Raw genomic sequence first — 15,481 nt, 5'->3', positions numbered from 1 at the left:
TAAAAAAATATTAACGGATCATGGAATTTTACATTTAAATTAGTGCAACAAATTATAAGAAATTGTGAACACAATCCTGGTAAACCGAAAGTCACATTTTTAATTTGTTTTTTAAAAATGTAATTTTAATTAAAAAATGTAATTTGCCTAAAAGAATTTATGGTCAAAAATAATAAACGTAGAAAAGGAAAAACAAGCTTTTATATCACATTTGCCAAAACTTTTCTTTTTATTTTCTTTAAGTTACAAACACAGCTGGCTTCACATGAGTGACAGTCGGGCGCAGCTCTCTAGTGGTACTGCCTGCAGAGGGAGGACACGACCACGGCGAGGAACTTCTGGAACGCGGCCTGGACCTCTGCAGTGAACGCAGCTCCCATCTGGGCAGCGACGACGATGGTGAGGCAGTCGGCCAGCAGCTGCGGGTCAAGCAGAGACATCACGTCACAAGACTGTTCCACCACACACACACACGACTGCATACATGTAGTGAAGGTTGGAGACAGAAGACGCACCTTGAAGTTGTCGGGATCCACGTGCAGCTTCTCGGAGTGCAGCACGCTCAGCTCCGCGTAGGTGGCCTTGATGTTGTCCATGTTCTTCACGGCCCTGTCCAGCCCGTGAAGGACCACTGTGCCGTGGGCGGCAACCTTGGGGTTGCCCATGATAGCGGCGGCATTGTACAAGTTTCCGAAGTTGGCGAAGTAGCGCTGAGTCCAGGGATACACAACCAGACACCTGTCAGGAGAACAAGTGGGTGAGTGAAGCCTGAACCCCCCACTGCTGAACTGCAAGGAGAACAAGTCTCATTTATTACCTGGCCAGAGCTTTGGCTCCTGTGACCTCGTAGTTGAGGTTGGCGAAGATGCTCTGGATGGTGTTGCGCTCGAACTCGGTCCACTCAACCATTCTGGCGGCTGCTGCGCTTTCCAAGAGTCTGCAGGAGAATCTTAGGACTTGCAGTCTTCTGAGACGTGGGAGACCCTTATAAACGTCTCGAGTCACTCCGCCCAAAGAACGGTGATTGGCTGAAAAAAACATTTGGGTGGTGCTGTGTTTCAACACGGTCTAGATTTTGTAGAGATAGGGGCTATCTGCACAGTTTCTTATTAATGACCTTGCTTGAACTTACCCTCAATTTTTTTGTTTTTCAGATATGTCATTTAGTCATTATATGACAAGCAAATAGCACTTAAAGATTGTGATAAATTTATAAGAATTGCTTTATAAATGTTCTAATGCAAAAGTATGATGATGATTATTTATTATTATTATTGTTAGTGATTTGTATATTGTATATGACATGAATATTGGCTTCATATTCTATGTTTTAATGCCCCTATGTTTTCAAAGAAACATATGGGCATTAAAACAAAATATGAAGCCAATATTCATGTAATTTTATGACTTTCTGTACCCAGTGAATATCCTACATGAGGCAGTATGTACAAATTCTCAATTTTTTCTCATTTCATAATACTTCATTTCACAGTTATGACGATATTGGATTGCTTTTATTTAATTTTGCCAATTCATAAGCAATCGTAACATCAACTATATTTTTATGATTTACAAAATAGCAACAACATGATTAAAATAAAATGAAACTCTTCTTGTAGAAGACAACACTGAGAAATGATTGACTTTTATAAAATTCTAACCTTTTAACATGAGCTAAAGATTAAATGGGGTTGAATGAGGTAGCATGAGGTCAAAAACTGAATGAACATACTGTGAAGTTCAGCATACATTTTTCCTCTCGGTTTTAATTACAAGTCTTATTTTATGTTATTACTGCATATGCCGTTTTAAAAGTTTTTTAAATGAAAGTTTAGGTCAAGAAACGTCAAGCTTTTCAGAGAGTCCTAGAGTAGACAAGTTCCCCTTTTTTATCATGGGGAAGTTTGTCTGGAAAGACAGCTAATCACTGAAATGCTTTTATTTATTTCAGCTATTTCCACACTGATATCCTTGTAAAATAATGTCATAATTCAATTATTTTCATGCCTAATTCATATATTTAGAGCTTTACTTGGTCTTGGTTATATTTTGACTTTTGTATTTTTATTTGCAAAGTAGTAAATCTCAGTAATCATGTTCATAAGATGGTTGTTTTCTTATTAAATTATAAATAATTTATGTTTTCATCCTCTTGTTGAATAAAACAATTCAGTGTATAATTGTTGGCGCAAGTGTCTATGTAGATCATGTCTACAGTGTTGTAATCAGTAATGGTCACAGAGCCAGCAAAATGTAAAACACTGTGAATAATCATTTCAAAATTACAGCAAATTAGAGAAATGCAGAAAATCAGATTTATTTAGAAAATGTGTAATGTAATGCAGGAATCATGTTCAGAAGAGAGGAAAAGGAAACAAGTTCATTTAATTTCAATTCTGTTTTATTATTGGAATCCCATGTAAAACAGACTTAGTAGATACATCTGAGCACATTTATCTGTATCTCTCGGACAGAGCCAGAGCCAGGGCACTCAGGAACTTGTCCATGGCCACGTGGACCTCGGGAGTGAAGTCATCTGGGAACTGATTGGCCAAAACCACCAGGAGGTTGTGGGACAGAATCTGAGGAGGAAGGGAAAATTGGAAGAAAATAGAATTTTTTTAAGTAGAATTTTTTATGTTGTATTTCATGCAACATTGTTGCATATGTTATGCAATAACTAAAATTTCTAAGTTGAGTAAATTTTGTTTCTACCTTGAAGTTGGCGGGATCCACGCGCAGAGTGAAGGCGTGCAGCTCGCTGAGGGTCAGCAGGCCACTAGTAAGATTATCGATTTTGGCCACAGCCTCCGCAACTCCGCCCATCACGGTCTTGCCGTGCTTCCTGACCGGGGCAGACCCGGGGCTCAGGTCCTTCCAGTGGGAGAAGTAAGTCTTGGTCTGAGGGTAGACCACCAGCATCCTGTCCAGATTCACACGAGACTCCGAGTTAAAGGTGCGCATTCAGACCCTCCCAGTAAACATGAGGATAAAATCCGCTTCACTCACCTGGACAGAGCATCGCTGCCGATGTCATCAGCCTTGGTAGCAGCTTTCGCCCAGAAGGCCTTGACCACCGCCTTGTCTTTAGCTGAGAGACTCATGATGATGCCGATTTCCTCAAGTGGGAGTAACATGTGCGAAGACGACTGGCATTTTTATAGTGCATATTTAAGTGGGCACACCCAAGACCCTCCTTCTTTGCAAAGCGTGCCAACCTGAACGTGACCCAGCTGCCCCCACAAAACTGGCAGAAAAAAACTGAAAAAAGCACTTCAAGATAACATGGGTTTACTCCCCCACATGCCATGTTAATGCTAAACAGACATAAAAAAAGCATGTTCTGAGTCATCCTTATAGAAAAGAGATGTGTAGGCATAAAGAACTATGCCTAAACTGCACTAATAACATATTTAGTAGCAATACTCAAAAAAGAAGGAACTTGTTTCTTACTATAATAAAAAGGTACTGTATTACTGCTTATTAATTGTGTTGCAACTTGTTATGTTCAGGTTTCAAATTCTGCCTAAATCCTTTGTTTTTATTCAGTAACAGTGATTGGTGGGTATCATTGCTGAACCGTGAGGATGTTCAGTAAAATGATTTCTTTCTTATCAGCTAATAAAATTAATATTAAAAGGGGACAACGTGCGGACCTTTTCAAACTCGACTTGCTTATCCGGCAAGTTAGTGATGCAGGGCGTGGTCCCTGCAACTCCGAGATAAGTGTTGTGTAATGACAGACCGCAGTGTGGGGTCATCACCCCATTTGGCAGGTCAGCTAAACTATGTGTACAAAAGAATAAATATAGTTTATATACATATATATATAATGGTTTACACACACACACATTATATATATATCCATTTGCATTTTAGCAAATTACTGCAGTTCCCTTGATTCCAAACATTGATTTATCCTATAAAGGATAAATTTGAATAATATTTATTTGAATAAATCTGAAAATATACAAACTGATATTTTCAGTCTACAGTCCCTGACAAAAGTCTTGTTGCTTGTAGAAACACCTGCTATAACCTGACTTTTCATTAATCATTTGGTGTTAGAAATAGCTCATATGAAAAGCTAAAGGCCTACCAAATAATCTTTAATGCATTGAAATGAATTAGTTTCACTGAAAACAGATTTATCATTTAATGAAGACAGAAATGTCCAATTTTGGCAAGACAAAAGTTTTGTCGCCTATACAGAAATTGGACAAATTTACTGCAAATACAAAAATATGTCAGTAGTGGTTTTTAAGTAGTGGTGCTGTGAGATCCAAATTTAATATCTTGTATGACTTCCATGAGCTTGAAGGACTGAATCCATTTTATGGTTGGGAATATAAAAGGTTGGTAAGATTTCTTGGAATTTCAGACTATTGATGTTGCCTTCCACCTTGCAGATCTCTCACACACCCCCACACTGGATGAAATCCCAGACCAAACTTCACTGTTTTCTGGGTGAATTGCAGATGTCACATGGTTTTTCAATTGTCTTTAGTTTAGTGCTGGCTTCTTGGCACTGATTCGACCATGGAGGCCATTTTGAGACAGAATCCAACAAACTGTTCTGGTTGACACAGGGACTTCAGGTGACCAGGTCTTGTTGAGCTCTGCTGTAGTGGAAAATGGGCTGGCCTTGGATTTTCAAGCCAACATACGGTCCTCTTGAGCAGTTGTCTTCAAAATCTTTTTTATCCTCTGTACTTGACGCTGAGAGGACTACCAACCACACCTACACACCTGAGACCTCATTGATCCATTCACAGGTGAAGCTCATATGACAAGGCGACAACACTTTGTAAAAAAATTGACTCAATGGGCTTTACCAAGCTTTGAATATTAGAATACTTTTTGACAGTTTTGTTTTGCACTGAAACATTATAACAAAAGCTATTGGGAATAAAACGAGCCTTTTCTGTCACGTCCATGCGGGCATGACGCGGCGGGTGAACGGAGAGGAGGACGAAGAGTGACGAGGAATGAAGAATGAGGACTCTTTCACTTGACATCACGAAACAGGGGTTTAATGGTGAATCACAAGACAGGGGGGACATCCGAGACATTGACACTGGTGAACACGGAACATAACGTTAAAGACCTGACGGCGAACAGAAACGAACAGGGCAGCTTTATACAATTAACACAGGTGAGAACGATTAGGGAACATTACACATGACAACAATGAAACGGATCCCGGACCGGAGTAACCCCTTTTCGGACCGGATCGTGACAATTTCTTGTAAAAAAAAAAAAAACAACGCTTGATTAGAAATCTTGATTAGAAATATATTTCAGCCGCACTTGAGGTCAAGACTTTTGTCAGGGACTGTAGATTAGGTTAAATATATTATAATTAACACAGAATATATTTATGAATTTGTTGTGTTAAATGTGATGTGTATTTTTCATTTGAAAGCCCGTCTCTCCAGTTTAGTTCAAGTTCAAGTTGAGCTTTATTGTCATTTCAGCTACTAAAGGACATAGTGAAACGAAACCAGGTGCTACATGTAACATATAAACAAAATGAAAAACTGACATAAAGTGCATGTGTGTGGCAGAGTCAAATGCAGCTACATAATCTCAAACAGTGCAAGAGTAACATTTAAGGCAAACCACAACAGACAGCACTAAACCACCGCCATTCCAGCCTATCAAAAAAGAAAGGACCTAGACAATAGCCAATCAGAAAATAGCAGTACTGTATCTGGGTGAAAATGCAAAAAAGGCACCTTGGAATTGTTCTGCTACTTGTAATGAAATCTTCAGAAAATTTAATTGACCCCATCCATAAGAGCTCAAAGCATCATTTCAAGCACAGAGTATGTCATCTTCTGTGTTTAATGTTCAACTTACCTGTCTCTCTCACCAATTAATTAGCCTTCAACAAGCTCAAGTTCATATTTTTTGTAATTTAAATTTGAAATTGGTTTATTTAAATAAAATAATGTCTACGACTATTGTGAGTGTATCTACACTAGCAGTGAAGTGTATTGTGATGCAAGACGGTGCCACCTAAAATCTTGCCTATAATCTCTTAGGGCCGGCCCTGCCTTGAAGTCTGTGGAATTGAAAAACTGAACTAAACTTTTCAGTTTTATCTGTTTTATTAGCATGCCAAGGTCGTACAAGTATACAGTTAAGCCCCATGGAAGATTAAGAATTAAAGTATTTATTTTTATTTTATTTTATTTTCAAGTTTCTTCTGACTGGATGTGTGTCTATAGGTGTCAACAGTAACATGCAAAACATTTAGTATGTTTGATTTCTTTTTTTTTTTTTCATAAAAAATTCATCTGAAACAAATTCTGAATTATTATATTCAAAACAGTCCACAATGTTCTAGAGCATCCAAATTAGTCTGTTTAATCAACTTAGCAGCTCTCTGCAGTTGGTAGGTGTGTCGTGTATGCAAGCTCACTGAGGGCCTGCAGCGGCCCACAACTTCACAAGCAGTGAAGAAGTCAGCAGTGTCGCCTGAATCGGCACCACTGCCACCCTGAGGACAGAATGCTGGTGTCATCGTCCGACAGATTAGGGATCGACTAGAGATCATTGGTCGGCTGTTCATTGTTGGCCGATATTAGGCTTGCGCACTCTGCACTCAGTGCGCTGCTTCATTTAGCGGCCCGCCCACCAAAATCTCTGATTGGCTAACCCCGCAGAGTACTAGCCAATCAGTACTGAAGCCCTGGTGCCACGCCCACTGCACTTTTATGTGAGGTGGGGGGGAGAAATGTTGCTGAGGAAGGAAGGTAAAGCAGCTGATGTTTCCCGGCAACCAGTACTCGAGTTGCACCACGGGTTTCCGAAAGACGTTGTCAGATATTGCGGAGATGGGCGTCCCACAGCGTAATGAAAATAGTGAAAAAGTGAAAGTGAAGTAATTGTCATTGTGAAACACTGCACCACAGCACACGGTGACACAACGAAATGTGTCCTCTGCTTCTATGGCCCTTGGTGAGCAGTGGGCAGCCATGACAGCAGAGCATTTTTCTTTAGTGTAGGCAGCGATTGTGCCTGTAATGGCCACGTTAATAACACTCTGTAACACCAACAGCCAGCCTCAATGGTGCCTGTCTTACTTTACAGTATTTACATCACCCTTCCCTATGACATGGCGTTCTCACATGTTATATGTAAGGTTATCTAACAACGTGGAGTCTTAATTTGAATTATTTTTTTGTAATTAAGGAAAAGTGGTTAGTGGTAAAGCATCTATTAATTTGACTCCTCAATCACAGGCATTTGTTTTTATTAGCTTTTTTATTTTTTTTATGTCTCTGGGTTAAGTGTTTTGCTCAGTGAGACTACTTTGTGGTCTTCTGCTTCATAGGCAAGTGTCTTACCCACTAGGCCAACCTTTTTTCTCTGAAGCCCCCCCTGCCTGCATCCAATACAAGCCAGCCCCTTCCCACACACATTAAAATAATAAAATGATCAATTACAAACTTTTATTTGCAAAAAACAAACAGTTTTACTTGTTTTACACTGCAAGGTGTATAGAGTCTATATTAGAGCTATAATCAGTAATTTGACCTGATCTGACTGTTATGCTCTGTCGGACATTTAAACAAATGACAATCACAAAGTTAGTGTTTTTACGTACCATTTTATGTTTAACTTTGGTAACCTTAGGACAGACACTCTAATTTGATTTTTTTTCCATGCAATGTCTTATTATCTTTCTGTGTCACCAGAAACATTTACATTTATGTCACATATCAGACTCTTATCCAGGTTGACTTACAACCGGTAGTTACAGGGACAGACCCCCCTGGAGATGCTCATGGTTAAGCATCTTGTTCAGTAGTAAGTGGGGTTTGAACCTGGGTCTTCTGGTTAATAGGCGAGTGTGTTACCCAATAGGCTACAACCAAAATGGGAATAAATCCTTGAAATAAAATAACATGTATCTATTTGTTTCATACTTTGTTTCAGCTTTATAATCTTAGAGCCTCAGAACAGTAATTCAAGTTGCCTTTAAGTTATGCAAATAACAGGAAAATTCATTGTGAATTGTCAAAAAATGACTGAAAATATTGTAATTTGCATTGCAATCCTAATGAAAACTTCTATTAAGCCAGAGAAATCTCCCATAGAAGTCTGCAGAATGGAATGTAATATTATGACCATGTATAATAATATATACAAACTTTTAAAACTTACCTTACTTTAACTTGCCTTAGTTCAGTTGTGGTATGTAAAGAAGATATTCACACTCGTGACACTGGACGGTTATATCTGGCCGGTTATTCAAAGCGGCACACAAAAGAATCAAAACTACATAGGGCTTGCAGTTTTTAAAATACAAAAATAATCACGTGTTGCGCAGGTACACCCTCGGTGGAGCAGGAAACAGGTAATCTGGTGGTGATCTGGAGGGTGTTCTGTCCCTCAGCACTTCTGAGTGGCCAGATAAGAGTCGCACAATCTTGGCCACAAGCCCACAGCACTTTCGTGAGGAAGGCGTTCCTTCTCACATACGTCATTAATTCATTCATTTGTTGAATGAAAGAAAATAAACTGCAGATGAACAGGAACCGTGTAATGATGACTTGATTTCTGATCAGCAAATGAATTTTTATAATGAATGCTGAGCTTTTTAAAGTCTTTTTTCGGCTGGAAACATTCACATTAAGAATAAAAAGGCTGTTGTGTAAGTTGTGTATGTACAAGAAGCATAGAAAAGCATTTAATTTCCCTTTATGAATTGACCAGTAAAGCAGACAAAGACAAATTTATTCTGTCACATGTATGGACACATTTATGGACAAAGTGCGGTTCCTGTGGGTGTGGAGTTTGAACAGATCATATCAGAGGAGCTTTGAGGTATAAATAGACCCCCTAACAATGTGACCCTCTAGCATTCTGACTAAGACTGGTCAAAATGAGCCTCACAGCTAAAGACAAGAATCTTGTGAAGGCCTTCTTTGAAAAGGTCTCTGGCAGAGGTGGGGATATCGGCAATGAAGCTCTTTCCAGGTCGGTTAATTAATGGTTTTATTCTCCTGAAAGGCTCTTAGTTTGGTACATTAAGTGTTTTGCTCATGCAGCAGTGTGGATTTGAAGTAAGTGAGGTGGCTGCTTGTCTTTTGTTGTAGAATGCTGGTCGCCTATCCTCAGATGAAGACCTACTTCTCTCACTGGTCTGACCTGAGCCCGGGCTCTGCTCAAGTCAGAAAGCATGGTGCAGTAGTTATGGGTGGGATCCTGCTGGCTGTTGAGAATATCGACGACCTCACCACTGGACTGCTGGCGCTCAGCCAGCTGCACGCCTACATCCTGCGTGTGGACCCTGCCAACTTCAAGGTGAGTTGTCCTGCCTGTCCGTCTCACAAGAAAGCTGCGTAATGCTGAGCTATTTGACCCACGTCTTTGTGCATGGGACAGATCCTGAGCCACAATATCCTGGTGGTGCTGGCCATGATGTTCCCAAACGACTTCACTCCAGAGGTTCACGTTGCTGTTGACAAGTTCCTGGCTGCGGTGACTACGGCTCTGTCAGAGAAATACCGCTGAGACCCGACTGATGCCACTTCGCTGTTTAGAGTCGTGTGAAACAGTTCAAATAAAACGGATTCAAATAAATACTTCAGTGGTTTCAATTGTTGTTATTAATCTCCCATAGAAGCTGAACACTAAAATGTGTTCCCACCACATCACTCACACCATTTAAACATTTACATAAAACAGTTTGAGAAGCGAGAATTCTTTTCTAACTGTAATACAACCTTAAAACAAAACCTTTATGACCTGGCAGTCATATGTGCAGTAATGTGAAAAGTCATAGATAATGATCCTCAAGCAGTGAATCCAAAAGCCCTGTTTTTCTAACATAACAAAACCTGTCAAACATTGATTAGATATTGATTTACCAAAACTATTTATTTCCAAATGTCCTTATTTTAATTAAGAGAGAAAAGGTCTTAATTGTTCTCTGAGCAGCAATACAATATTGTTTTCCATCTATTGACATTCATTCCTTTACAGTGTTGGGAGAGACCAAACCAGTTTTATTTTTTACTGTCACTTTCACTTTTTAAGCAATATTATTTGCACTTTAATTATTATTATACTTTTAAATAGTCCCTTTCTGAATCCTTGGCAAGACCTTAAAATCATTTCACTACTGCCTAAAACCTTAAAGTGAAATAAGAATTGCAGTGATGAATATACCTCCAAATCCAACCAATAAAATAAAATATAATAATTATTATTTTAAAAAATATGTTAATCACTACTGTTTTTTTTTATTCATTATTACCTTTGTCATTGTGTCAGGCAATAATGAAATAATTAAAATCCTGACCAATTATTCTTTCCTCTGTGTTTTGAAGCAGTACTTCAATGGATTTGATATTTTATCAGCGCATTCCAGATGCTCAACTAAATTGATGGGAGTCAAGATCTCAAAATCATTCTTCATTCATTTTAGCTTTGTGGTAGAGTATATTTTTTTTTCACAAAACAGGGCACTGACATCAGAAATGTTGTTTTCATGAATGGGTGTACTTGATTAGAACAATGTTTAGGTGGGTGGTACCGTGTCAAAAAAGCAGAACAAAAGCATCACACTGTCTTCAACAACCTGCCTTTATCCCATAGTACAGGGTGGGCCATTTATATGGATACACCTTAATAAAATGGGAATGGTTGGTGATATTAACGTCCTGTTTGTGGCACATTAGTATATGTGAGGGGGCAAACTTTTCAAGTGACTATAGTGGCCATTTTGAAGTCGGTCATCTTGGATCCAACTTTTGTTTTTTCAATAGGAAGAGGGTCATGTGACACATCAAATCGATTGGTAATTTCACAAGAAAAACGTTATTTACAAGTTTCTGACCACTTATAAAATGTGTTCAATGTCACCAACCATTCCCATTTTATTAAGGTGTATCCATATAAATGGCCCACCCTGTACATCCTGGTGTCATGTCTTCCTCAGATAATAGATGCACGTACACCCGACCATCCACATGATTCAGCAGCATCTGAACTGGTGCAATGGAAGAAGGACACAAGTCAGCATGAGTATCCTGAATGGTCTGTAACCCCAGACACAAATAATTGTCATTCACTGTGTGTTCTGACACTTTTCTTTGGCTCCAGTAACAATCTGTGGGATCTTTATAATATGTACCCAAACCATCTGAAATTAAAACAAGAAGGTAACACACTCGCCTATGAACCAGAAGACCACAACTTCACAGGTTCAAACCTCTCTTACTACCATTCTGTCACTGAAATAAAATCCCATTTGATCATGAAAATATTGAGCAGAACAGCAAATGTTCTAAGAAGCTGATTCACATATAGGTTTTGGCAGAAAGTGAAACACAGACTCCACTCTGCAAATATTCGTTAATAATATTTATATCTCATGTATGCAAAACCAGACAGGTCCAGCTCTGCAATTTGGACAGTTACAAGGCTGACCCACCCATCCATGAGGGGCAAAGAGATAATACTTCGATCAGCTGAACGCATCATCTGTACCAAGCTACCTGACCTTCAATCAATCTACACCAAACGGTGCTGGACCAGGGTCAGGAAGGTAGTGAAGGACCTCAACCGCCCCAACAATGGACTGTTCTCTCTCTTGCGATCAGGGAAGCACTTCACTCCCTGAAGGCCGACACAGAGAGAATGAGGAGGAGCTTCTTCCCGCAGGCTATTCGAGGTCTACACGCCAGCACTTTCACTTTCACTTTCAATCACTTCTGGACTCACTTTTTAATTTGACTTCACTCATTTGCACACCTTCACCCTACCTGTTACACATATTTTATGTTTTATGTTAAAGACATATTTGTGTATTGGTTCATTGTATGCTTGCAATACTGTGGTCCGTATTGCAATACAATTTGCAATACTGTGGTCCGTATTGCAATACAATTTGCAATACTGTGGTCCGTAGCAGTCGCTAAAGCAATTGACTGCATATCATACCGTGTATGACTGTGTATGTGACAAATACATTTTTTTGTGACATAAATAAACTAAAACAGTAATTGGTGGGCAACAGGAAAGTGAAGTGATTGTCATTGTCAAACACTGCAGCACAGTACACAGTGACACAACGAAATGTGTCCTCTGCTTTTAACCATCACACTTGGTGAGTAGTGGGCAGCCATGACAGGCGCCCAGGGGGCAGTGTGTGTGGGGACGGGGCTTTGCTCAGTTGCATAACTGAGAGAGAAGGTGCGCTCTCGTCTTTAGTGAAAATGTAACCGTTCCTGATTATGCGACTGAAAGAAGCCACATTCCAGCAGCACTGGTGCCCCCTATGGATGGAGGTCTCAGCTCACTGTTCTTCACTCTGCTGCTCACGTCACAAACCACGTGATTAAGATGACACAACTGTGGTGGGACATGGCAGCGATGAGACAGCATGCAGAGGGGATAGGCAGTTGGTGGACTGGCGTCATGATTGCAACCTTTCTAAATGGTGACAAGACAAGATGGATGTTGACTTCAGGAGTAGCCCTGACCTGAACACTCCACTTCAAATTATCGACTGATGAAAGAGGCAGCAGTGTGATGGATGGACCCTCAGGTAAACACGCAACCCCAAGAATGCACAGCAAAGCCCTCACTTCTTATGGAGGCTTCAAAACGTCCGCCAACCTGTGAGAACATCCTCTGGTTCAGTGACTGTAAGACCACCATTCTGACAGCAAATCTGACAGCAGCATCCACCCTTTCCATCTATATTTCCCTCCCATTGATCCCGTTTTTTTTACTGTCTTCAACTCTATTGTGCAGCATCATTATTGATTTAGGGCACGTCTAAGTGTATAACCAGTTTATATGAAATCATGAATCTACTAATAACCAAACAATAAATGCAGCATGAATAATTTTATTATAGAACCAATTAGATCTAGGATAATAACCAAATATCTAAACTGAATTGAAATGATGAATAAACCTTTTCTAAATGAGACTTTCCCTGAGTTGTTGACATTTAGAATGCAGGAGTTAAACATATCAACACTGATTTTAATGGTGCACACTTTGCCTTTTTTGCTGTTTAATTGCTCCACCCAAATAAGGATCCTTGCCAAATCAATCGCAGCAAAACCTCCCTGAGCGCTTGCCAAGATGATGTTCTGCCAACTTTGCAATTAGGCTTTTGTCCAAAATGTGCTGCAAAGCAAGACACACAACAAAAAAATTCTAACCGAACCTACAATTACAATTCTAGAAGTAACTGACCAGTGTTAACTTACTTGAAGTATTATTGATCATTTTATCTACATGATTAAAAAAACTCATGCTCATGCAAAAACTCAAATTCATGCATCAATATGTCTTAAAGGGGATTTTTTTAAAAATAATTTTACTGAAACTTAAAACACATGAGAATACAGCAAGACCTGCTGTAGTATTTATCAACAAAAAACAGCTTCAGTCCAATCTTGATGAGCTGAAAAGCAACACCCATGATAAGCCAACATGGGGCGCAATTATTAGTTCTAGGGGGTCTGGCAGTTCTCAGAACACACACACACCCATTTTATGATGAACTTCACTGATTAAGGAAAGAATGATGCAGCAAAACTACATGCATATTACAATTAGACTAATCAGGTAGGTTAAGGTGGTAGGATTTTTTAGTTGAGGTACTGTGTACCTCTAATTCATGAAATCTTTCTTCTAGTTTATCATTATTGTTCATTAAAGACCTGCCCACCTAAAAAAATTAGTTTCAGAAAAAAAGTTTTTGCACAATCCCCTGATGGCCGACAATCTTAAAAAGAATAAGCTATATACATCATGAAAGTGTTTCCCCCAGTTGGTAATGAAGAATCTTTGTAAAATGCAACACACACAAATCCACAGACAAATGTTAAAATCTGACGAATTATTAAAAGCTATGCATTTCATCAGCTGGATGATCAGGTATTTTAAAAAATGACACAAAATAAGTTTTTTAAATAAATTATTTTACAAGTGATAAAATGAATAACTGGTGAGATTTTAACGTTTGTAGATCATCCTAAAAGACATGTTCCAATTTGCCCATGTATTTACTTTTCTTAATAATAAACCTAACAAACCACAATTTCCAAAAATGTGAACCTAGACAGATGTGTTCTCTTACTTAGCAGAGAGTTTCACTGTGACAAAGGAAGACATGTCAGTTTAAGGGAACAGACCTGTGTTGTGTTTGACCACCCCCTACTGGCCAGATGTGGACCGGATCTGGAGCTGGCGTGATGACGTATTCTTAGGACGCCCTCTTCTGGTTAGTTTAAGTAAAAAACTGTTTCAGTGTGAAATGAAGATTTTTTTTCTATCTGTGCAAATGTGTACTTGGAGAGGAACTGATCATATTCACAAGCACAACAACATCCCCGATGCCCAAAAGTATGAATAAAAAGTCCTGGAAACTACAGCGAGCAAACAAGAGCACGCAAGCAACACAGAACCAAGTATACCACACAGAGAGGGAGCGAGAGAGGATGTGTGTACGTGTGAAACATAAGCTATATTTCATCAGATCTGCAAGGACCGAAGTTATGATAACTTGTAATTGATAATAAACTATTTGCTGAAATTATGAATAATTTTGATTCTGGAGAAAGCTGTGAAAGCTGATTGTCTGCAAGTAAATATCATAGAAACCCAAACAAAAAATAATGTTCAAATGTTGAACCCTTGCAGGTATGATATGCTGATTCCATGGTGTGATCTTCGTTCTGGACTCCAGTGACATCCAGGTAAGAAAAAGATTAGTAAGATTCGATTCTTCTGGCTGTATGTTTTTGAGCAGTGTTCCCTCCCATCACTTAGCAAGATCAGCATGGAGAATTATTTATTGAAATATTCACATTTGTGCTCATGTTCTGCCATGGAAGAAACATCAACAAGCTCATCAAGGATGGATTAAAGTGGCTGCTATGTTCAATAGGTGAGTGCTTTCATATCTTATTCCGGTGGAAGCCACAGAGTGGACAGCCCAGAAGCAGCAGGAGAAGAATAACTGAGAAGAGAGAATCTTGCTTGAAAGAGAAGAGGCAGAACATTGAAGATGACCAGTGGAGGACAAAGAACAGCATAATACGGATGTGACCTGCTGATTTAGACCAGTGGTTACATAACATTTATGTTCAAAATCAGGTACATGGATACACGAGGTAGTTGAAGTGTTGGAAACAAGAACAACATGAGATACTAAACAACTGAATAGAATATAGAGTTGTGAACAGACATCACAAATATAAGGTATAAAGTTAAATAAATCTAGTTCAAAAAGTTATAAAATCATATTAGTTCAAATTATAAAAGTCACAAACTCTTAGGACTGTCAGGCTACAGGTTAGTTATATTGAAACAGATCCCACAATCCTGAGGATCATTGTTTGAAATTTATAGATTATGGATTTTTTTTTTATATAAAACATAGATACTCTTTTACCAGACTGGAAAAAGGTTTACAACAAAATTAAAAATCACCGACACC

General features: G+C 39.0%; 3 protein-coding genes across 4 annotated transcripts; 1 reads left to right on the top strand and 2 right to left on the bottom strand.

Moving 5' to 3' along the window:
• Nucleotides 1-210: 210 nt before the first annotated feature.
• LOC114793517 (hemoglobin subunit beta-like) lies at nucleotides 211-947 on the bottom strand. 2 transcript variants are annotated; one of them, XM_028985383.1, is made up of 3 exons: nucleotides 818-947; nucleotides 516-738; nucleotides 211-419 (listed from the first exon to the last, which is right to left on the bottom strand). In XM_028985383.1, exons 1-3 carry the CDS (start codon nucleotides 907-909, stop codon nucleotides 291-293), a joined length of 444 nt encoding a protein of 147 aa, XP_028841216.1. In that variant the 5' UTR covers nucleotides 910-947; the 3' UTR covers nucleotides 211-290. The 2 variants fall into 2 exon arrangements, with proteins under 2 accessions (XP_028841216.1, XP_028841215.1); XM_028985382.1 differs by having other exon boundaries at nucleotides 211-738.
• A 1,436-nt stretch (nucleotides 948-2,383) lies between these two features.
• LOC114794792 (hemoglobin embryonic subunit alpha) lies at nucleotides 2,384-3,113 on the bottom strand. Its single transcript, XM_028987579.1, has 3 exons — nucleotides 3,010-3,113; nucleotides 2,716-2,923; nucleotides 2,384-2,582 (listed from the first exon to the last, which is right to left on the bottom strand). The coding sequence occupies exons 1-3, from the start codon at nucleotides 3,102-3,104 to the stop codon at nucleotides 2,454-2,456; spliced, it is 432 nt and encodes a 143-aa protein (XP_028843412.1). The 5' UTR covers nucleotides 3,105-3,113; the 3' UTR covers nucleotides 2,384-2,453.
• Nucleotides 3,114-8,867: 5,754 nt separating this feature from the next.
• LOC114794790 (hemoglobin embryonic subunit alpha-like) lies at nucleotides 8,868-9,535 on the top strand. The gene is made up of 3 exons (XM_028987578.1): nucleotides 8,868-8,991; nucleotides 9,111-9,318; nucleotides 9,400-9,535. Exons 1-3 carry the CDS (start codon nucleotides 8,897-8,899, stop codon nucleotides 9,526-9,528), a joined length of 432 nt encoding a protein of 143 aa, XP_028843411.1. The 5' UTR covers nucleotides 8,868-8,896; the 3' UTR covers nucleotides 9,529-9,535.
• Nucleotides 9,536-15,481: the final 5,946 nt, after the last annotated feature.

This window comes from Denticeps clupeoides, chromosome 7 (genome assembly GCF_900700375.1).
Source record: "Denticeps clupeoides chromosome 7, fDenClu1.1, whole genome shotgun sequence".
Lineage (NCBI taxonomy): Eukaryota > Metazoa > Chordata > Actinopteri > Clupeiformes > Denticipitidae > Denticeps > Denticeps clupeoides.
This window is presented reverse-complemented; position numbering and strand designations above follow the sequence as displayed.

Excerpts from the sequence above, each read along its gene's own strand:
- LOC114793517 (XM_028985382.1), bottom strand. The coding sequence starts at position 909 with ATGGTTGAGTGGACCGAGTTCGAGCGCAACACCATCCAGAGCATCTTC. Across the intron at positions 739-817 it reads GGAGCCAAAGCTCTGGCCAG|GTGTCTGGTTGTGTATCCCT; the intron begins GTAATAAATGAG and ends TTCTCCTGACAG.
- LOC114794792 (XM_028987579.1), bottom strand. The coding sequence starts at position 3,104 with ATGAGTCTCTCAGCTAAAGACAAGGCGGTGGTCAAGGCCTTCTGGGCG. Across the intron at positions 2,924-3,009 it reads GGCAGCGATGCTCTGTCCAG|GATGCTGGTGGTCTACCCTC; the intron begins GTGAGTGAAGCG and ends GAATCTGGACAG. Across the intron at positions 2,583-2,715 it reads TGGATCCCGCCAACTTCAAG|ATTCTGTCCCACAACCTCCT; the intron begins GTAGAAACAAAA and ends CTTCCTCCTCAG.
- LOC114794790 (XM_028987578.1), top strand. The coding sequence starts at position 8,897 with ATGAGCCTCACAGCTAAAGACAAGAATCTTGTGAAGGCCTTCTTTGAA. Across the intron at positions 8,992-9,110 it reads GGCAATGAAGCTCTTTCCAG|AATGCTGGTCGCCTATCCTC; the intron begins GTCGGTTAATTA and ends CTTTTGTTGTAG. Across the intron at positions 9,319-9,399 it reads TGGACCCTGCCAACTTCAAG|ATCCTGAGCCACAATATCCT; the intron begins GTGAGTTGTCCT and ends TGCATGGGACAG.